The 24,567-nt window shown below is 40.5% G+C and overlaps 1 protein-coding gene across 4 annotated transcripts in view; it reads right to left on the bottom strand.

The window, feature by feature from the left end:
* LOC106567096 (hepatocyte nuclear factor 4-alpha) overlaps window positions 1-23,118 on the bottom strand; it is a 33,208-nt gene extending 10,090 nt beyond the window's left edge. For 2 of the 4 annotated variants that reach the window (XM_014135984.2, XM_014135983.2), the window contains exon 1: window positions 1,085-1,376. In XM_014135984.2, the coding sequence (XP_013991459.1) occupies window positions 1,085-1,172 (88 nt within the window). In that variant the 5' untranslated portion in view covers window positions 1,173-1,376. Of the gene's footprint in view, window positions 1-1,084; window positions 1,377-22,883 lie in introns of those variants that run through there. The other 2 variants (XM_014135985.3, XM_045693270.2) reach the window with 2 other exon arrangements.
* Between the last annotated feature and the right edge of the window lie 1,449 nt (window positions 23,119-24,567).

Consider the following 24,567-nt stretch of genomic DNA (forward strand, 5'->3'; position numbering starts at 1 on the left):
AAAGCAAACAGATACTTTGATTAATTTAATTTAAAATGTGAGAACAACCGGCATCAAGTGATTACATTAAAGTCGGTCAGTGTCATTGCTGGTTGATGAAATGGGCTAATACGGCTATGATCAGGCTATGGTCTCTTACAGTAGTATTTACTGTCTATCTGAGTAGTAGCTGAAATCCCAGTCAAGGTAAACAGTAACTTATCCAGAATTGATTACCTCTGGAAAGGCAATCACTGGAGACAGGCAGTCTCACCCTCCCTCAAAGTCATCAATGAGATGACTGGTTCAATCAATCATACAGTATGGAAGGTTTCTGCTAACACTTTACATTGAGTTACTCACAGTTATACCTGTGTAGTAAAGCTGTAATTATACTTGTAAAAACATTTATTGTTGAAATAAACTACACATATACAATGTACTGTATGCTGTTTACGTATCATTACAAATCTGAATATTTATCTGTATAAGCCAGTACAATGAGTAAGGAATATCAAAGATGATATTGGCCATGCAATTCGATTGTCTTTCAAGGGTCATTGCCTTTTCTTCCTCAGAGGAAATTGTTTCATTTCAGAATCAAGTTCACAGCCGAATGTCATGGGAGACTAGAAAGGCCAATGTTTCACTTTCAAAAAAACTATCATGCTGTCAAAGAACTCTGAGAAATGCTTTTCTCATTGTATGGACCTCGAAATGCGTGGGAACATAGATGTAGGTAACAAGAGAGGGATGTCCATGTCACTTAAATCATATAATGAATATCTATTCGTTGTAACTCTATCTTTGGTCAAATATACAGTCTACAAGTTACAACAGGATAAGGTCCTTCTCAACCAAACAGTTGTTTCACCACCAAATCATCCAGATGCATTGGGTGTATTGTGCAAAACCCCTGAATGTTTTACTATTGCAACAAAAGGTGATCATATTATCAGAAAAGCACATTCTCATCCTTTTGCATCCAATGCAAGATTGGACAAATGACAGCTACTTTTGATGACATCAACTAAAACCCTCTGTCCAAACGTTTAGTAGCCAAAAGTCTCAAAGTTCAACCAGGCAACGTATGACTCTGACTCACCTGTGCCCATGGAGAGCACTTGCATGTTTTCAAATTCCAATGTGGTGTAGGCTGGGTCCAGGGCGTCACTATAGTCTGCCATGTCCATGTCTACCAGTGCTTTGGACAAACAAATTCCCTCTCAGCTACCTGACAGATGATCAAAAAGACTTGTCCATGAAGCTAAGTGCCTTCCCTCCTCCTCCTCCTCCCCCCCTCATATTTGGCCAGGCTCCTCCTCATAAAATTAAAAAGAGATACTCCTATGCGATGGGGACAGTCTCTCCTCCAGAGCTCTGGAGGACGAGGCCATGAAAAGCCTGGGTCAGACCGACAGGAGGAGCTTCCTGGTTGATGTTTAACTAGACTCCTTCTCTATTGGAGAATCATGGTTGTTTTTCTCTCAAACATAACTTGGATCTCTCACTCTTTTCAACATCTCTCTCTCTTTCTCTCTCTCTCTCTCTTTCCCTCTTTCTCTTTCCACCTTGCTGTCAGTAATGGATCAACAATTATATCATGAGAGACATAAAATGAATGTTGAATCTCAGCCAAATCATTGTGCTTTACTTGCTTGAAATCACCTCTTGTTGTTTCCTGCCATTTAAAACCATAAGATAACTAAATGTCTTTGACCAAAGAATTGGAAGCTCAACTTGTAGGCCAAGGCACTCTTAGCCAACGCCTTCATCAGGGCACCAAAGAGCATCTTATCATATGAATTCTTATTGCAATCTGAGAGCATACAGATTATTTAGCCTTTTAGCTAGATGTTTTAATCAAATCTATACTCAAAGTGAAGAGAGGTGCAGCTCAACTGGAAGTACTGCATCATGAGGGAGCCTCGGCCAACAGTCTGGATTCAGACCTACAGTACCAGTCAAAAGTATGGACACACCTACTCATTCAAGGGTTTTTCTTTATTTTTACTATTTTCTACATTGTAGAATAATAGTGAAGAAATCAAAACTAAAATAACATATGGAATCATGTAGTAACTAAAAAAGTGTTAAACAAATCAAAATCTATTTTATATTTGAGATTCTTGAAAGTAGTCACCCTTTGCCTTGATGACAGCGTTTCACACTCTTGCCATTCTCTCAACCAGCTTCACCTGGAATACTTTTCCAACAGTCTTGAAGCAGTTCCCATATATGCTGAGTACTTTTTGTCTGCATTTCCTTCACTCTGCGGTCCAACTCATCCAAAACCATCTAAATTTGGTAGAGGTCAGGTGATTGTGGAGGCCAGGTCATCTGATGCAGCACTTCATCACTATCCTTCTTGGTCAAATAGCCCTTAGACAGCTTGGAGTGATGGGTGTGTTGGGTCATTGTCTTGTTGAAAAACAAATGATAGTCCCACTAAGCTCAAACCAGATGGGATGGCATATCACTGCAGAATGCTGTGGTGGCCATGCTAGTTAAGTGTGCCTTGAATTCTAAATAAATCACCAACAGTGTCATCAGCAAAGCACCCCAACACCATCACACCTCCTCCATGCTTCACAGTGGGAACCACACATGCAGAGATCATCCGTTCACCTACTCTGCATCTCACAAAGACACGTCGGTTGGAACCAAAAATCTACAATTTGGACTCATCAGACCAAAGGACAGATTGCCACTGGTCTAATGTCCATTGCTCGTGTTTCTTGGCCCAACCAAGTCTCTTCTTATTATTGGTGTCCTTTAGTAGTAGATTCTTTGCAGCAATTTGACCATGAATGTCACAACGTCCACAGAAGGTGGCGCCCCTCCCCGGTCGGGCGGTGCTCGGCGGTCGTCGTCGCCGGCCTACTAGCTGCCACTGATCTATGTTTCAGTGTCTGTTAGTCATGTCTGTTTTTTGGTTGCACCTGTGTCTTGTTTGTCATTAGTGGGGGGGTATTTAGTTAGTCTGTGTTTAGTTAGGATTCGTGCGGGATTGTTCTATGTTACGTGTGGTAGGGGTTGTATTGATTTAACGTAGTTGCTTTTGCTACATTTTCGTTCAGGCATTAGGGTTGCCGGGCTGCGCCCCGTCTGACTTTTAAAGTGGAGCTGTCACTCGTCATTTGACTTTTGTGCACCCTGCCTTATATGTGGATTTTGCCCCTTGGCAGTATTAAATACGTTTTGCTCAAACGGACCTCAGTCTCCTGCGCCTGACTCATCCTCCAGTGATTTATCTGCCCGTGACAATGAAGGCCTGATTCAGGCAGAGTCCTCTGAACAGTTGATGTTGAGATGTGTCTGTTACTTGAACTCTGTGAAGCATTTATTGGGGCTGCAATTTCTGAGGCTGGTAACTCTAATGAACTTATCCTCTGCAGCAGAGGTAACTCTGACTTTTCCTTTCCTGTGTTATTCCTCATGAGAGCCAGTTTCATCATAGCGCTTGATGGTTTTTGCAACTGCACTTGAAGAAATGTTCAAAGTTCTTGAAATGTTCCGTATTGACTGACCTTCATGTCTTAAAGTAATGATGACTGTCGTTTCTCTTTGCTTATTTGAGCTGTTCTTTCCATAATATGGACTGGAACTTTTACCAAATAGGGCTATCTTCTGTATACCACCCCTACCTTGTCACAACACAACTGATTGGCTCAAACGCATTAAGAAGGAAAAAATTCCACAAATGAACTTTTAACAATCACACCTGTTAATTGAAATGCATTCCAGGTGACTGCCTCATGAAGCTGGTTGAGAGAATGCCAAGAGTGTGCAAAGCTGTCATCAAGGCAAAGGTTGGCTACTTTGAAGAATCTCAAATATCAAATATATTTTGATTTGTTTAACACTTTTTTTAATTCTACAATGTAGAAAATAGTAAAAATAAAGAAAACCCCTTGAATGAGTTGGTGTGTCCAAACTTTTGACTGCCACTGTACGTCCACATGTAATATGTCTCTGGTAAATCTCAGTTAATTCTTGCATATTAAACCAGATAAATAACTACTACTGGGGAAAATAAATGTTGCATTATGTACAAGAATTTATTGTTTCACAAAATGATGTACGCACATACAAAGTAGTGTGACCCAACTCTTCAGAAACTTTTTTGTTCAAAGAACTTGCTCCTTATGGTCAAATGTAATGCTTTTTAGAGGGCTGTTTGGTCACTACTGTCATTGGTTTGTCACCACTATCCGGCATCCGCCCAGTACCCTTCCCTGAACTTCAGTCACGGTCACTAGCCGGCTACCACCCGGTTACTCAACCCTGCACCTTAGAGGCTGCTGTCTATGTACATAGAATTGGAACACCGGTCACTTTAATAATGTTTACATACTGTTGTACCCATTGCATGTGTATATACTGTATTCTAGTCAAGGCCATCCTATTCAACTATTGCTGTACATATAGTATTCTATCCACGTATTCTTCAGATATACTACATATTCTATCCACATACTGTCCATCATGTCTACACATCCCATCTCACACACACACACACACACACACATATATATATTTACAGTGCATTCGGAAAGTATTCATACCCCTTGACTTTTCCCATATTTTGTTATGTTACAGCCTAATTCTAAAATTGATGAAATCATTTTTCCCCCTCATCAATCTACACACAATACCCCATAATGAAAAAGCAAAAACAGGTTTTTATAAAAAAAATGTCAAATGTATTCTAAATAAAAAACTGAAATAATACATTTACATAAGTATTCAGACCATTTACTAAGTACATTGTTGAAGCACCTTTGGCAGCGATTACAGCCTCGAGTCTTCTTGGGTATGACGCTACAAGCTTGGCACACCTGTATTTGGGGAGTTTCTCCCATTATTCTCGGCAGATCCTCTCAAGCTCTGTCAGGTTTGATTTGGAGCGTCGCTGCACAGCTATTTTCAGGTCTCTCCAGAGATGTTTGATCGGGTTCAACTCTGGCCTCTAGCTGGGCCACTCAAGGACGTTCAGCCATGCCTGCGTTGTCTTGGCTGTGTTCTTAGGGTCGTTGTCCTGTTGGAAGGTGAATCGTCACCCCAGTCTGAGGTCCTGGTCTGAGTGGCTTTGGTCACTCCAGTCTGAGTGGCTTTGGTCTGGCCACTCTACCATTAAGGCCTGATTTGTGAAGTGCTACAGAGATGGTTGTCCTTCTGGAAGGTTCTCCCATCCCCACAGGAGAGCTCTGTTAGAGTGACCATGGGTTCTTGATCACCTCCCTGACCAAGGCCCTTCTCCCCGATTGCTGAGGGCGACCAGCTCTAGGAAGAGCCTTGGTGGTTCCAAACTTTTTCCATTTAGAAATTATGGAAGCCACTGTGTTCTTGGGGACCTTCAATGCTGCAGACATTTTTTGGTAACCTTCCCCAGATCTGTGCCTCGACACAATCCTGTCTCGGAGCTCTACGGACGATTCCTTCGACCTCATGGCTTGGTTTTTGCTCTGACATGCACTGTCAACTGTGAGAACGTATATGGACAGGTGTGTGCCTTTCCAAATCATGTCCAATCAATTGAATTTACCACAGGTGGACTCCAATCAAGTTGTGGAAACATCTCAAGAATGATCAATGGAAACAGGATGCACCTGAGCTCAATTTCAAGGCTCATAGCAAAGGGTCTGAATACTCACAGTATCAGTCAAAAGTTTGGACACACCTACTCATTCAATTATTTTTCTTTATTTTTACTATTTTCTACATTGCAAAATAGTAGTGAAGACATAAAAACTATGAGATAACACATATAGAATCATGTAGTAACTAAAAAAGTGTTAAACAAATCAAAATATATTTTATATTTGAGATTCTTCAAAGTAGCCACCCTTTGCCTTGATGACAGCTTTGCACACACTTGACAAATAGTCAAAATAAAGAAAAACCCTGGAATGAATAGGTGTGTCCAAACTTTTGACTGGTACTGTACGTAAATAATGTATTTCTGTTTTTATTTTTAATACATTTGCAAATATTTCCAGAAACCTGTTTTTACTTTGTCATTATGGGGTATTGTGTGTAGATTGATGAGGAAAAAAAAATATTGAATACATTTTTGAATCAGACTGTAGCATAACAAAATGTGGAAAAGTCAAAGGGTCTGAATACTTTCTGAATGCGCTATATGTGTGTGATGGGATGTATAGAAATTATGGACAGTATGTGGATAGAATATATAGTATATCTGAAGAATACGTGGATATTATACTCCGGACTCCTAATATTTCTATATTTCTTAATTCCATTATTTTACTTTTTAGAGTTGTGTGTATTGTTGTGTATTGTTAGATATTACTGCACTGTTAGAGCTTGAAAGACAAGCATTTCGCTACACCCGCAATAACATCTGCTAAACGTGTATGCAACCAATAAAATTTGATTTGATTTCGTAGGAGCCTATGTTTTTAGGACTACATTGGGCTTGGGATACGAGTCTCAAGCCATAACGGGTTCGTTTTGGGGAAAGCAAGCACCGTATTAGAAAGCTTTCAGCAGGATTTACCATACTAAAGTGGCTTAACAAGAATTTGAGAACAGAATGCGCTGCGAGAAAAGTATTATAATACTCGAAAGTGTATCATAAGACGACATCATCTTTAAAGGTCTAATACAGTCAACACTTATATAAAGCAACTGATTTTAGAAAAAATAAATGTTGCAGAATACGCAAATAAGCTGGCCCCACTGTGTAAGTAAATGTGACATGGTAAACAGCAGTGTTGTATTTGAAGAAGGAAGGTGCGAGTACAAAGCGATAGGTCAATGATCTTGGGTTCACCGAGACCTCGGAGCAGTAAAACGCAGGCTGGTGGAGTTGATAACTACCCACCCAGAGCATATATAGGTTTCAGCAAATAAAATCTCCTTCCGAATCAAAACATTCCTGTGGTTAAGTCGGTCACCGTGATCCGCCTGAGAGTGTAGAGAAGATCAAGTGAAAATGGTAGAATTTGATTGTCCACTACAACCAGTCAGATGGATGAACACCGATTTAGAATCACAAAGAAAATGACACTGAAAAATCATCACACTTCTTTGAGCTTGAGATAGGAAGATGTGTAGCCTGCCACAAATTGTTTTATCAACGGATGACACGAGGTGGTCAAATAGAGCATGCGACTAATCTAGGGCCTCGCCAGAGCTTCTAGGTGTATATCATACAAGTAAGTCTGAACAGAGGTCATTACAATTGATTACTTCTCCACATCTTTGGTAGACACAGACTCTAGTGGAACACCCCTCAAGTGCCCATATTTGTTCATGTTTGCTTGAGCACCACTGCAGTAATGATCATGAAGCACTTCGGCTGAGTTCCAAACAGCACTCTATTCCCTATACAGTGCACTACTCTTGGCCAGGGCTCTAGTCAAAAGTAGTGCACAAGGGAATAGGGTGCCATTTGGGCCACATACAAAAGACTGTTGGAACGCCCCTCAAGTGGACATATTTGCTCAATCACCACGGCAGTAATGATCGTGAAGAACCAGAAGGTAGTGAGAGGGAAATCTGTGTGACGGAATGAGGGGAATGAGTCACTTAGAATAAATCTTATCTCCTTAGCCATTAAACGTCTTTATTATCGCCAGCTCCCATCTTCATTTTCTGTGAACTCATCCAAGAACTGTCATATACTGCTCTATAAAGTGTAATCTGCAAGGTTAAGGTTTTGTTATTCACACTCAGGCAGTGACAGACTGTTCGGGTATAGAAAGATACTGATAGCTACTTTTTGGATCCTCACCTTAAACTGACATAACTTGTCTACGTTTTAGGAACTTTCAGTATTTACCTGATGATCATTTATCTCATGTTGTGCAAATGGGAGATTTTTAACTAAATGTGGGAGTTCTGGATAATATTGATTATTTGCATGACTTCCATGTCATTTACATGCTGCTAACACGATTCCATGTCATAGTATGCTAAATATAATCGTCAATGATCATTTGTCATCTTAGTAACTATATGATCTGTCATGCTTTTTCAAATATGGAGAGTGCTATTATATGAGGTCGTATGTTTAACATTAGTTCCTGTTAACCTGTATGTCATACATTCCCAGGGCACAGAAACGGCAACGATGGGATGGGCAGAGCAGGGGGTTATCATAGAGCAGCCAAAGTAGCCTCCTGAGTATCTTATCACAGAGTAATCAGAGAAGCCTGCTGATTTAACTAGTTCACTTTAACCTGTTTTAACCTGCACCGGGCACAGACCCAAACCAACAGTCAGAAGACTAGATCTTTAGCAGTAACATGCAGTCCATATAACGCTCAAAGTTAAATTTGTTCTAGACAAATAGTTTATTTCTGTGAAAGACACGCAGACATTTTTTTTCAACGAGGTTATTAAAACATTTTTTTAATGAAAGGTTCACATGACGTAACGTGTTCCCTCACGCTCCCTTTTGACACGAGCAGTCCTCGTCACACACGTATGAAGTAGCCGTGTTCATCTGTGTATGACGTGTGTATGGAAGTCCTGTCCTGTCAGTCTTATAATCAGTCACCCAAACAGCCCGAGGCTAAAAGTCAAAGGACTGACTGCCGATGAGACCTGATGTAACACTAGTGTGATTCTCCCCTTTGAAACTAACTTCAAACTCCAGTTGTGAACAAAGTCCTGTCTGTCTTCTGAATAGGAATCTGAATAGTCCGACCACTGACCAAACTCCATCTGTTAACCACTGCCTATTTGTACCTTCCACTGAATGACTCTTTTTCATTCCACACGTCCGATCCCAATGGAAAGAGCTAGTGAGGATAAAAACAAATAACTGGAGGTAACAGCTGGGGGGAAACCAAGAGGCAATGATATTTGGAATATACTATATATGGGAACATATTATTTTTAGGAGAGCTTCAGCACAGGGGAAATGTAAGTGTTTTGGATGTGTGTACGATACAGTGCTGTAGATATTGATAAGAAGAGTGGAAGCGAGAACAAGGAGGCAATGTGCTCATTGCAGCATATTTTGGGCCAGTGTTGAGCCTGCGCTGCTCTGTCTGTCTGTGTGTTAGATGTAGGAGATACCATGTGAGTAGTAGTAGTGTCATGGCAGGCGAAGACCTTGTCAACAGATGATAACTATCTGCAAATCACACATCTTGTGCAACTACAAGCCCTTTCGGCTGACCAGTGGTATTATCACTGTGTCTGTACTGTTGGAAAATTGTTGACTGCATGTCTTCGTGTTGACATTGGTTGAAATGATTCTTATATTTGGTGTTTTAGTGGTTGCTTTAGTGTTGATGATACAATTGAAATGTTATGTTTACAAGTGAAGGTAATATTGTTGACTTGATTCTCCTCCTCTCTGTTTTAGCTAGCACTGACCAACACTTATACCTCTTGTGTCTTGTTTGTTAAAACATACATCAGAAAAGAAAAAGTTCATTTTTCCAGATAGGCTGAGGTGAAATACATTTTTTGACTCAAAACAATTTGGTGCAAATGTCTGGAACAACATTGAAGCTAAAAGTTGCTGTGGTAGTAGACTCCCAGAGGCCTACACAGTAGGAACATGTTACTCTTTTCAATGTGCCTTTATTTTTAGACAGCTTTTAGTCTGCCACCTCAGGTTGGAGCAGAGAACCACAGAGAGTTATGATTGTGGCACCAATAGTCAACTTCAGAGATTTGAACGTGTATAATTTGGTCCAGAGCTTTATCATTGTTTCAAGTACAGAGGAGGAAACCAAAATGAAAATAATGCTCTGTAGGCCTAGTGCTATCCACATGATTGACCTTTCAATTACTCTCATCAAATCCACAAATGTGGAAGTACTCAAAGTCTCCTTGTGGGATTTACAGCAAGAAAAAGTGAAAATGCATACATCTTCATATGAAAAACAACTGAGATTGTTCAAATAGTTATCTGAAACAACTGAAATGTTATCATTGTCCTGACCCATGACTGTTTGTTCTTAGGGTAATGATAAACTACTAGGATCTAATTTTGCTCAGCCCCCATAACCCCAACATTATTGGGCAATAAACACATTTGCAAATAGAGCTTAAAACTAGCTAGAAATTGAGGAAGATTATTCCTTGCTCACAGTCCCACACTCCAATTTACCACAGAGAAATCCTATTTGTTTGTCCCTGGAAATCTCTAAACAATACAAGAGGCTCATATTATTGTAAAAGTAAGGTTTAGACTTCCACTAGGTAATCATAAATAATTTGTTAAAGCAAGATTTTCTACAAAATTAAAAATTAAAAACTGTTGAAGTTATAAAACTTCTTCACTCCGTTTGTAGATAACTTTCAACAATCAAGGATTTTACATATAAAATGTAGACTACCGTCTACATGCAAAACCTTCGAAACTAAAACAGACTACCATTGGAATATATTCTTACACATCCACCCCTAGTTGTTTTTTCCACCCTGCGAGAAGAAAACTCAAGTAGCCCCATGTCTGTACACTAAATAAGTAAACAATTGCATCAATAAACATTTAGCGCGATGCTCCACGTAAATCAATTACAGTGTCTTGATAAAGCCCTTTAATCATTAACCTCTGTTTTGCTGAGAATTCATTTTGCCTCTTCCTAGCCCAATCCTATCTGTCAGCACACGGCTGCCGTGACCGGTTATCTCTGTCTGCTGTAATAGGTTCTTTCTTCTGTCATCAACCAATCAATAGTCATTTGACCTCATGATCAGGAAGAAAACACAAGATACTATAAGAGAAGGATTTCAACCTTATACTTCATCTTCACAAGAGTTGTTTTAAAATGAACAAATACCTAAGTAGCATCAGAAGCTATACAGCAACTGACATGTTTGCCTCTTTCATAAACTCAACATTCAAACAAACTCATTGGTCCCATTATGACAGTTCATCACCCTTTCACCTATATTCTACTGACTGAGCTTGATGAACAGTTCAACTCTATTGGGAGTTGAAAGAGGAGGCCTAATGATGAGAAGGCCTAATGTAGGCCTAATGATGAGGTAAATGTCACAGACTGACCTGTATAATAGAGAAGGGAATCACTGGGTTGCAGTGCCACCTTGAGGACAAAGGATGCAGTATCCCATTATTTTTGTAGGTGATCGTTGCCCAAGAAGACAACTTTGCGGGTGACGTTCAACTTTCAGAGCAAATTAATTAATCGGCAGTTTTCCCAATTTTGTTTGAATAATCTCAACATAGAAGGTAAAATGATAAACAACAACAATAATACACCGTATAATTTTACCTTTTACATTACCAAATGGTATCACCACATCAATAACTACGGATCTGTAGTAATGTGTCCATTTTCGTACACAGCAAAAATGATCAAGTCAGAATGTGTTAATTCAACTAACGAACGACACAAATCTTCGGTCTTTGAGCAATCCGTCCTCAGCTTTACATCAACTGCTCTTGGAACAGAGTCCCATGGTTTGAAACGTAAACAAACAACCAAGTTGCTTGTTGTGTGGTGGAGTTAATCTACTGTACGCACTGATTAAATTCCTCTCTCTGTATCCATCAGCTATGTAAAAGTATGTGTAACAGGTCACATGGTCAATATCTGTTGAACGGTTGTATTCGGAAAGTTATAGTGCTACAGTAGTACCGTCATAGCACAACAGTTTTAGAACTACAGAATACTTGTCTGTTACATGTGTGCCTGACTGTACCTGGAGTGGTGAGGTGACCGTGTAGTGTTCCATGCTTCTCTCCATACATCCTCCTGACTGTGGATAGCTGAGCCCTGACAGGGACCAGGCCCAGTGACGAGACCGTAGACCAATCAGCCTCTCTCTCCCCTCTCACTGGGAGCACACTGCAGTGCTCACCCAGGCCCTGCCCGGCCCTACACGAGCAGAGTGAGGGTGAAAGAGTGTGTGTGGGAGTTTGTGTGTGAGGGACGGAGAGCTATGGGGCTGTAGCCGGTGGGGATGTAGGACCATAAGCTAAGCCACTTACCCAGTGTGTGTGTGTACCTTATCAGGACCCCAGTGTCCCAACAATTCACCCAAATGTCCTGACAAGGTATGAAAACAATAACTTTTTTGAAAAGTCTGTGTGTGAGGGGAGGGGGGGAATAATCCTATAATGCCTGGCACAATGAGATTTGATTGGAGTGTAATACCCCCATCCACGCACACTGCTAATGGGGAGATCTGCTTACCTGGGTTTAACACTAACACACACACATCTAAATGTAAATGTGTCTGTAATTTTGTGTGCTGCTATTTTGGCTAGGTCTCTCTTGTGAAAGAGATTGTTAATCTCAATGAGACTAATTTTGTAAAATAAAGGGAAAAAAACAGAAATAAATAAAAACATCTAGACCGTGTTAACTTATTATCTGAGTTGAGCCCAGGTCTTGAAAAAGAAATGCCAGTCTCAATGTGACTTCTATGGTTAAAAATGGAAGGCCAGCATCCCGGAGTCGGCTCTTCACTGTTGACGTTGAGACGGGTGTTTTGCGGGTACTATTTAATGAAGCTGCCAGTTGAGGACTTGTGAGACGTCTGTTTCTCAAACTAGACACTCCAATGTACTTGTCCTCTTGCTCAGTTGTGCACCGGGGCCTCCCACTCCTCTTTCTATTCTGGTTAGAGACAGTTTGCGCTGTTCTGTGAAGGGAGTAGTACACAGCGTTGTACGAGATCTTCAGTTTCTTGGAAACTTCTCTCATGGAATAGCCTTCACTTCTCAGAACAAGAATAGACTGACGAGTTTCAGAAGAAAGGTCTTTGCTTCTGGCCATTTTGAGCCTGTAATTGAACCCACAAATGCTGATGCTCCAGATACTCAACTAGTTTAAAGAAGGCCAGTTTTATTGCTTCTTTAACAGCACGACAGTTTACAGCTGTGCTAACATAATTGCAAAAGGGTTTACTAATGATCAATTAGCCTTTTAAAATGATAAACTTGGATTAGCTAACACAACGTGCCATTAGAACACAGGAGTGATGGTTGCTGATAATGGGTCTCTATAGGCCAATGTAGATATTCCATAAAAAATCGTCCGTTTCCAGCTACAATAGTCATTTACAACGTTAACAATGTCTACACTGTATTTCTGATCAATTTGATGTTATTTTAATGAACAAAAAAACAAGGAAATTTCAAAGTGACCCCCGAACTTTTGAACGGTAGTGTATATGAGGAGGAAAAGTTCAAGCATGTAGCCTATCCAAGCATAGAGAGCTTTCATGAAATAGCTGAAGAATGACGAATGAGACGGTTTTGAGATGATGAATAGAGCGAAACAGGATTTGTCTGTCTGTGACCTAAAGCATACGTCTACTGCTCCAGATGAGAAAACTCTCTCCACTTTAGAACTGTGTTGAACCCAGTGTCTCTTTCCAAAAACCCTTCATTCACATCCTGTCAGTCTCGTTAGAGAGATTAGTTTTCATTTTGATTGATGACAGTATGTACTACTGTAAACTGAAGTGATTGACACTATCAGCATTCACAAGCACTGCCTCCTAGCAGACAACAAGGTGTATATGGGTCATACTCTATATATGGCCCGTACGCCAAACCTTATTAAAACCTTATTTATTACATTCTGACTGACAGTAAACATACAGAAATTGCAGATTGCACCCAGTCCTAAGCAATAGAAAGGTGAATTATATTGCATTCCACTAACTTTATTTATATGTTAACAAATGGGAGGGCTGGACTGTTTGGGGTTACTTGAGTTGCTTTAGTTCCTTCTTGTCCTGTCACTGATAGGGCAGAGAGTTGACTTGTTCAGCCAATCAGAGCCCACCACAAAGTCATTCAGCATTTTGGGTAAACAGATCCGTTCGCTGAAGGGCTGTTCTATGGCTTTTGTTGTGTTTACATTTGCCAACTGATTCTGCAAGCATCAGAGTGCCAGTAGTAGTTTGTTCAAGTTGTGACGGTTGAGCAATTCATCTCAATATATGACCTGAAGCTAAGTGAAATATACATTTGAATTTTACACTGAACGTATGGTGGCTTGTTGCCTCAGGCAGCAGTACAATCGATTTGAGAGGAGGGATCATAAATGACAAGAAAACCCTCCATCTTAGCTGCTTATTATTGTTATGTGGCTGTTGATAATTGTTTATAGTGTTGATATTACTGTTGAAGAGGGACTAGCTCTATCCAACCTCATAGAGACGCAGACATATCACAGGTTTATTACAGACGTATCTCCTTAACTCAGTTCAATAACAGGAACATCTATGTAGATTCACTTCTCGGTTTGATCATTGCACTGCTTTTAGCATTGTTGTATTTAGTCTATGTGTGTAATAAACTGTTAATAAATAATGGCATAGCCTTCCATCTCAAATGGCAGATCACTCCTGTCCAAGTCCAGGAAAACGGATGTTATTGTCAAAGGTCACATCCCAGGATGGCTGATAGTGCTTCTGATTTGGCACCCTATTCCCTATATAGTGCACTAACTCTGGTCAAAAGTAATGAACTGTATACTGTAAGGTAGAGGTATTCAACCAGGGGTCGAGGTATATATTATTATAGACTTTTTCCACATTTTGTTGTGTTACAGCCTGAATTGAAAATGGACTAAATGTATATTTTGTATTATTGGCCTACACACAATACCCCATAATGTCGAAGTAGAATTGTTTGCCGAAATTTTTACAAATTAATTAAAAATGAAAAGCTGAAATGTCTTGAGTCAATAAGAATTCAACCCCTTTGTTATAGCAAGCCTAAATATACTGAACAAAAATATAAACGCAACATGTAAAGTGTTGGTCCCATGTTTCATGTGCTGAAATAAAAGATCCCAGAATTGTTCTATATGCACAAAAAGCTTATTTCTCTCAAATGTGGTGCACAAATTTGTTTACATCCGTTAGTGAGCATTTCTCCATTGCCAAGGTAACCCTTCCACCTGACAAGTGTGGCATATCAAGAAGTTGATTAAACAGCATGATCATTACACAGGTGAGCCTTGTGCTAGGGAAAATAAAAGGTCACTATAAATGTGCAGTTTTGTCACACAACACAATGCCACAGATGTCTCAAGTTTTGAGGCGTGCAATTGGCATGCTGACTGCAGGAATGTCCACCAGAGCTCTTTCCAGATAATTTAATGTTCATTTCTCTACCATAAGCCGCCTCCAATGTCATTTTAGATCATTTGACAGTACGTCCAATCGGCCTCACAACCGCAGACCACGTGTAACCATGCCAGCCCAGGAACTCCACATCTGGCTTCTTCACCTGTGGGATCGTCTGAGACCAGCCAGCCGGACAGCTGATGAAACTGTGGGTTTGCACAACCGAAACATTTCTGCACAAATTGTCAGAAACTGTCTCAGGGAAGCTCATCTGCGTGCTCGTCATTCTGACCATGGTCTTGAGCTGACTGCAGTTTGGCGACGTAACCGACTTCAGTGCTCACCTTCGATGGCCACTGTCACGCTAGAGAAGTGTGCTCTTCACAGATGAACCGGTTTCAACTGTATCAGGCAGCTGGCAGGCGTATAGGTGAGCGTTTTGCTGATGTCAACATTGTGAACAGAGTGCCCCATGGTGGAAGTGGGGTTATGGTATGGGCAGGCATAAGTTACGGACAATGAACACAATTGCATTTTTATCGATGGCAATTTGAATGCACAGAGATAACATGACAAGATCCTGAGGCCCATTGTTGTGCCATTCATCCACCACCATCAACTCATGTTTCAGCGTGATCATGCACAACCCCATGTCGCAAGGATATGTACACAATTCCTGGAAGCTGAAAATATCCTAGTTCTTCCATGGCTTGCATACTCACCAGACATGTCATCAATTGAGCATGTTTGGGATGCTCTGGATCGACGTTTATGACAGTGTGTTCCAGTTCCTGCCAATATCCAGAAACTTCGCACAGCCATTGAAGAGGAGAGGGACAACATTCCACAGGCCACAATCAACAGCTTGATCAACTCTATGCGAAGGAGATGTATCGCGCTGCATGAAACATTTGCTTAACAAGTCACATAATAAGTTGTATGGACTCAGTCTTTGTGCCATAATAGGGTTTACCCAGTTTTTTTTTATTTTTATTAAAAAAAATGTTTGCCCCAATTTCGTGGGATCCAATTGGTAGTTAAAGTCTTGTCTCATTGCTGCAACTCCCGTACAGAGTCAGGAGAGGCGAAGGTCGAGAGCCGTGCGTCCTCCAAAACACAACCCAGCCAAGCCGCACAGCTTCTTGGCATGATACCCACTTAACCCAGCTGCACCAATGTGTCAGAGGAAACACCGTACACCTGGCGACCATGTCAGCATGCATTGCACCCAGCCTGCCACAGGAATCGCTAGAGCACAATGGAACAGAACATCCCTGCCGGCCAACCCTCCCCTAACCCAGACAACGCTGGGCCAATTGTGCACCACCCCGTGGGTCTCCCAGTCAGGGCCGCGACAGAGCCTGGACTTGAACCAGGATCTCTAGTGGCACAGATAGCACTGAAATGCAGTGCCTTAGACCACTGTGCCACTCAGGAGGCCTTACCTTGATTTTGAATGACTACCTCATCTCTGTACCCCACACATACGCTTATCTGTAAGGTGCCTCAGTCGAGCAGTGAATTTCAAACACAGATTCAACCACAAAGACCAGGGAGGTTTTCCAATGCCTTGTAAAGAAGGGTACCTATTGGTATATGGGTAAAAAAAGAAAAGCAGACACTGAATATCCCTTTGAGCGTGGGGAAGTTATTAATTACACTTTGGATGGTGTATCAATACACCCAGTCACTACAAAGATACAGGCGTCCTTCATAACTCAGTTGCTGGAGAAGAAGGAAACCACTCAGGGATTTCACCATGAGGCCATTGGTGACTTTAAAACAGTTACAGAGTTTAATGGCTGTGATAGGAGAAAACTGAGGATGGATCAACAACATTGTAGGTACTCAATAACAGTGGCGGTTCTAGACCATTTCAACTGGCCCCTCTAACAGTTGTACTGTTAGAGGGGCCAGTTACATTAGAAGTTATTGTTGTCATATCGTTTTCTTCACTGCATTGCAGGCATTAGCAGGCAAAAGACCATGTTCATGATCATCATCATTGCCACTGTCTAATAACGGATGTAAAAAAAGAACAATAGCAAAAATTTGTTATGTCAAAAATTATTTCATACTCCACATTTAGGGGGGCCACAAGGGGGTCCAAAATTGTTGTCACATGGGCACTGCCCCCCCCCCCCCCCCCCCCCCAGAACTGCTAGTGCTCAATAATACTAACATAAATGACAGAGTGAAAAGAGGGAGGTCTGCACAGAATAAAAATATTACATGCATCCTGTTTACAATAAGGCACTAAAGTAAAACTGCAAAAAATGTGGCAAAGAAATATACTTTATGTCCTGAATACAAAGCGTTATGTTTGGGGCAAATCCAACACCACACATCACTGAGTACTACTCTTCATAGTTTGAAGCATGGTGGTGGCTGCATCATGTTATGAGTATACTTGTCATTGGCAAGGACTAGGGAGTTTTTTAGGATAAAAAGAAACGGAATAGAGCTAAACACAGGCAAAATTCTAGAGGGAAACCTGGTTCAGTTTGCTTTCCAACAGACACTGGGAGACAAATTCACCTTTCAGCAGGACAATAACCTAAAAGACAACACCAAATATACACTGGAGTTGCTTACCAAGATGACATGGAATGTTCCTAAATATTTTACAGTCCAGGTATGCAAAGCTTTTAGAGACTCATCCAGAAAGACTCAAAGCTATAATCGCTGCCAAGGGTTATTCTCACATGTATTGACTCAGGGGTTTGAATACTTATGTTAATAAGATATTTTGCTATTTCATTTTCAAAAAATTTGCTATCGTTTCTATAAACATGTTAGGGGCAACAGGTGGCCTAGTGGTTAGAGTGTTGGGCCAGTAACCAAAAGGTTGCTGGATTGAATCCCCAAGCTGACAAGGTAAAAATCTGTTGTTCTGCCCCTGAGCAAGGCAGTTAACCCACTGTTCCCCGGTAGGCTGTCATTTTAAATAAGAATTTGTTCTTAACTGACTTGCCTAGTTAAATAAATGTTCAACTTGTCATTATAGGGTATTGTGTGTTGATGGGTCACAAAATAAATATATTGAATCCATTTGGAATTCAGGCTGTAGCACAACAAAATGTGAAATAAGTCAAGGGGTATAAATACTTTCTGACGCCACTGTATATATACAGTACCAGTCAAAAGTTTGGACACACCTACTCATTCAAGGCTTTTTATTTATTTTTACTATTTTCTACATTGTAAAATAATAAGGAAGACATCAAAACTATGAAATAACACACATGGAATCATGTAGTAACCCAACATTTTTAAACAATTCTTCAACATAGCCACTCTTTGCCTTGATGACACCTTTGCACACTCTTGGCATTCTCTCAACCAGCTTCATGAGGTAGTCACCTGGAGTGCATTACAATTAACAGATGTGCCTTGATAAAAGTGAATTTGTGTAATTTCCTTTTTAATGCGTTTGAGCCAATCAGTTGTGTTGTGACAAAGTACGGGTGGTATACAGAAGATAGCCCTATTTGGTAAAATACCAAGTCCATATTATGGAAAGATTAGCTCAAATAAGCAAAGAGAAATGACAGTTCATCATTACCTCAAGACATGAAGTTCAGTCAATGTGGAACAGTTCAAGAAATGTGAACGTTTCTTCAAGTGCACTCTTCAAGTGCAGTCGTAACAACTGGACTCCCGAGTGGCGCAGCAGTGTAAGGCACTGCATCTCAGTGCAAAAGGCATCACTAGAGTCCCTGGTTTGAATCCAGGCTGAATCACATCCGGCCGTGATTGGGAGTCCCATAGGGCGGTGCACCATTGGCCCAGTGTTGTCTGGGTTTGGCCGGGGTAGGCCATCATTGTAAATAGAAATTTGTTCTTAACTGACTTGCCTAGTTAACTAAAGGAGAATAAGTTCTTTAGAAGTTCCAGCCTCAGAAATTGAAGCCCAAATAACTTCTTCATGGAGTTCAAGTAACAGATGCATCTCAACATCAACTATTCAGAGGAGACTGTGAATCAGGTCGAATTGCTGCAAAGAAACCATTATTAAAGTACACCAATAAGAAGAAGAGACTTGCTTGGGCCAGTAAACATGAGCAATGGACATTAGACCAGTGGAAATCTGTCCTTTGGTCTGATGAGTCCAAATTTGAAATATTTGATTCCAACCGCCTTGTCTTTGTGAGATGCAGAGTAGGTGAACAGATGATCGCCGCATGTGTGGTTCCCACCGTGAAGCATGGAGGAGGAGGTGTGATGGTGTGGGGGTGCTTTGCTGGTGACACTGTCAGTGATTTATTTAGAATATAGACTACCGTTCAAAAGTTTGGGGTCACTTATAAATGTCCTTGTTTTCCATGAAAACATACATGAAATGAGTTGCAAAATGAATAGAAAATATAGTCAAGACGTTGACAAGGTTAGAAATAATGATTTTTAATTGAAATAATAATTGTGTCCCTCAAACTTTGCTTTCGTCAAAGAATCCTCCATTTGCAGCAATTATAGCCTTGCAGACCTTTGGCATTCTAGTTGTCAATTTGTTGACGTAATCTGAAGAGATTTCACCCCATGCTTCCTGAAGCACCTCCCACAAGTTGGATTGGCTTGATGGGCACTTCTTACATACCATACGGTCAAGCTGCTCCCACAACAGCTCAATAGGGTTGAGATCCGGTGACTGTGCTCGCCACTCCATTACAGACAGAATACCAGCTGACTGCTTCTTCCCTAAATAGTCCTTGCATAGTTTGGAGCTGTGCTTTGGGTCATTGTCCTGTTGTAGGAGGAAATTGGCTCCAATTAAGCACTGTCCACAGGGTATGTCATGGCTTTGTAAACTGGAGTGATAGCCTTCCTTCTTCAAGATCCCTTTTACCCTGTACAAATCTCCCACTTTATCACCACCAAAGCACCCCCAGACCATCACATTGCCTCCAAAATGCTTGACAGATGGCGTTAAGCACTCCTCCAGCATCTTTTCATTTTTTCTGCATCTCACGAATGTTCTTCTTTGTGATCCGAACACCTCAAACTTACAGTAGATTTGTTTGTCCATAACACTTTTTTCCCAATCTTCCTCTGTCCAGTGTCTGTGTTCTTTTGCCCATCTTAATATTTTCTTTCATTGGCCAGTCTGAGATATGGATTTTTCTTTGCAACTCTGACTAGAAGGCCAGCATCCCAGAGTCACCTCTTCACTGTTGACATTGAGACTGGTGTTTTGCGGGTACTATTTCATGAAGCTGCCAGTTAATGACTTGTGAGGCGTCTGTTTCTCAAACTAGACACTCTAATGTACTTGTCCTCTTGCTCAGTTGTGCACCAGGGCCTCCCACTCCTCTTTCTATTCTGGTTAGAGCCACTTTGCCCTGTTCTGTGAAGGGAGTAGTGCACAGCGTTGTATGAGATCTTCAGTTTCTTGGCAATTTCTCGCATGGAATAGCCTTAATTTCTCAGGACAAGAATAGACTGACGAATTACAGAAGAAAGTTATTTGTTTCTGGCCATTTTGAGCCTGTAATCAAACCCACAAATGCTGATGCTCCAGATACTCAACTAGTCTAAAGAAGGCCAATTTTCTTGCTTCTTTAATTAGCACAACAGTTTTCAGCTGTGCTAACATATTTGCAAAAGGGTTTTCTAATGATCAATTAGCCTCTTAAAATGATATACTTGGATTAGCTAACACAACGTGCCATTAGAACACGGGAGTGATGGTTGCTGATAATGGGCCTCGGTACGCCAATGTAGATATTCCATTAACAATCTGCCGTTTCCAGCTACGATAGTCATTTACAACATTAACAATGTCTACACTGTATTTCTGATCAGTTTGATTTCATTTTAATTGACAAAAAAAATGTGTTTTTCTTTCAAAAACAAGGATATTTCTAAGTGGCCCCGAACTTTTGAACGGTAGTGTATTTTCATTCGTTGAAAATACATGATACTACATGATTCCATATGTGTTATTTCATAGTTTCGATGGCTTCACTAAAATTCTACAATGTAGAAAATAGTAAAAAAATAAAGAAAAACCCTTGAATGAGTAGGTGTGTCCAAACTTTTGACTGGTATTGTAGGTCTGAATCCAGACTGTAGGCCAAGGCCCCTTCATGATGCAGTACTTCTTGAGTTGGACATACATTTTTGCCAACACATTGCTAACCATTGTTTAACCAGCTAAACAGCTGCTATATGTGAATTTGTTTGTAGTAGGGCTGGCACAATTATTGTATAATAGTCATCGTAATCGTCTTAATACATTCATTTTAAGAGAAGGGGGGTTTAAACTTTATATTCAAGTATTTATAGCTTAAGCAATAGCAGTTTTTCATTTTTACATGAAGTGGGTAAAGTTGGTAATCATTTTATGGACAGAACGGCACGGTTGGGAGGAGAAGCCTCCTTTCCAAAAGTTCTAAGCGGTCAAAACTATTCTTTTTTGAGACGGGTGTAACCAAAGCTGTGTTGTATTAATTAAGTACTGTATGTCATTGTTGTATTCAGTAGGTATGTCTTTCAAATATGCATTATGATGCATTACAAGCTCAAAAAATTTAAAACAATAAGACAAATATGCCAAAATCTGCTCATTTGCATGACAATTCACCATTACCCAAAGTTCCATTATTGTCACAGCCCTAGTTTCACGTTACCTTTCTAGTATAGGCGATCTTAGAGTTTACACTTATTCCAATTAGAATGTGGGGAGGTCAAAATCATGAAAAACTATCTACCAAATCTATTAATTTTGAAATATTGATTACTTGTCCTTGCTATTATAATTCACCGGATGATAAGACAAGATTTCAACAACAAAAAAAACATGTTTTGCAAACATGATGGGAGTCCCTGGGTCGCAGGTTTGCCTGGGCGGGGGTCCCTGGGCAAGAAAAGGTTGAAGACACTGCTGTAAGGGAATAAGGTGCAGCCCAGGTAATGTCCACCAGGGACAAAAACTCATAACTGCAGGTCATGGCTGTCACGTACTAATGTCAGTATTATTAAGTCTACTGATGCATGAGACATTATGTCAGCACTATCTCAAATTAGGAGGAGTGACCCTGTGACATTGTGATTTGCAGCATTTTTATGTCTGCACAAAGAAACATCGTATAAAGAAATACAGTATAATAAAAACCAGAAAGAACCCAACAGTTTTGACTAAACAATGACGCTACTCTAGTGTGCCCTTCTTAGGACAACTAATATCCCTAGTTTGGTTGGGGAGTTTTACATCTCCCATACTCATATGTAAATCATACCATGTGTGGTTAGTGACATAATGAAAACCAACCCCAAGCTATTTACACAGTACACTCCTGAAAAGGCATGTTTTGGCAACTTTAGTGTAATTGAATCAGAGGTTGCTGATGTGGTTAGATGCTTTTCCAGTTTTCCCTAGGTGGTTCACATGTCTTTTTCAAGTGAAAGCCCAGCGTTTCAGGCCGCTCTTCTTCACACCTTTCTACTATCCTGGCTATGATTTCATCCTGATTCACTCTGACGCGGTCTTTTCCATTCATCAAATACTACCCACTGCCTATATTGGACCTTAAATCGTATTATTCTACTCTTCAAAGCTTTGACTTCCCAGGTTCATATCAGTCTGAATGGAGTCTCATCCGTCAGTCTCAGCTTATTGTGAGGCCCTTTTTAACAACCTTCATATCTTCTCCACACCTCCTTGATTGCAGTCGTGTCAAAAACACAGACAAAAATGACGACGACATTTTCTACATTGAATGAATGGACCTGCCTGCCAGAAGAGAAGCCCTCTGCACTGTGTATTGCCAACCACAGGTTAAACAAAGTCAACAGCTGGTGTGAGCTCCACCATACGCACCGAAACCGTGAGATGGTAAAAGAAACTGTGTACTCACCATCAGCGAATGGAATCTCCATGCTTGTACTGACTTGTGAGTTTACATTGACCATCTCTCTCCTCCCCCTGTTTCTTTCAAATGTGTCTTTCTTGTTCTCCTGTATTCCTAAAGTTCTAGGATTTCAAATATGGAAGTTAGCGGCCGCCTGCGTTATAGTGAGAAAGGGTAGTGTTGATGCAAGGTAAGGCCCCAGCCGTAGGTAGGTAGGTACTCCTCGCTGTTATCTTATTGATTTTCCTAATCTGGGCAAATGTGGGTGGAGAGGTTAAACAGTAACCAGGCTCGTATAGAGACCAGATCTATATGACAGGCAGCTGTCGCTATAGCAACTAGATGATAGAAGCTCAAATACGGTCTGTAGACAAGTTATGTACTTCTTTCTATATTCAATATCCAAACATTTTATTAGTGTGCATTGAGTAAAGGAAGGAAGGAAGAATGGGAGTCTGCATTTGTTCAACCACGGCGAGAAAGGTGGAAGGCGGAGAGAGGGACATGAACGAGAAAGCTGGATTGGAGCATGTACAGAGGGTGTTACCGCCCCACCTCAGGCGCTGAGTGTGAATGAAGTTAATGTTTTGGTTGAAAAAAAATAATAATCCGTCCAGGTTATGCAATGCACAGACAAACACTGGACGAATACAATTTGATACAAATATCCCTGTGGATGGCAGCAAGGTGACAATGTATACAGGTCTCACACTGATATTATTACAAATTAGCGCATTTGTTTTCCTTGTGGGAACTTTCACTTTTGGTCGCTTGTATGGGTCAGTTGCTGTCCTGAAAAGGAGTTTTCCCACGGAATCAGATATCCTCTGAAAACATTGAAATGTTTATTGATTGATTAGGTGTCATAAAGTTTCACTCACAAATATTTTACGAGCATGAACATGTAATGAGGAATGACGCATGCAGTGCATATTCATCAAACTTACATTTGTGACACATACTACAAGGTAGAATATTTTGCATTAATATGAACCATTGTGGCCATGAAATAAAAGATACAAATCACTTTATATTTGCCTCCCAGTCTCTCATTGTTAATGGAGATGTACCAATTGAATTGTATAGTTCCGGAGTGTCCATTGCGCAGATATCCCAATAATTCTGACCATAAAAGCCTCATTAGTCCAGTTTTATAGCAGAGATGGACACTCTCCGGATGAATGTGGAGAATCAATGAGGTGGAAAAACATGACAGCAGAGCAGATCCCCTAGCCTCCCTTGGCCTCCTTGTTAAATAAGCACAGATGCAGGCCGGGAGCCATTTGAGAGAATATGCACAATATAGCCTGTCACTGTGTCCATTTGATAATATCTACGCTCTCATGCGTACATTAATAGACTGTACATGAATTGACATCTTACAACTATAAATGTAAGATGGGATTGATTGGCTGTTGCTAGTAACAAACGCCCATCCAAAGATAATTCGAAGAAAATCTATTCAAAGTCTCTTGAAGTCCTCCTTTTAAGACAGATAGAGGTGGAAAAGCACCCTGGAACTGTAAGGTTTATTAAAACACCCACTACTAAGTTAAACACTTTTCTTTTTATTCAAAGAATGCTTGACAGTGTTGTCATTTTCAAGCCAATCATGACCTCTAATAAGTGAATTACAATGTTGTAAAAGATAATTGGTCTACAACAGAACAAATAACAAAAATGATCTACG

This window comes from Salmo salar, chromosome 13 (assembly GCF_965601325.2).
Source record: "Salmo salar chromosome 13, fSalSal1, whole genome shotgun sequence".
NCBI lineage: Eukaryota > Metazoa > Chordata > Actinopteri > Salmoniformes > Salmonidae > Salmo > Salmo salar.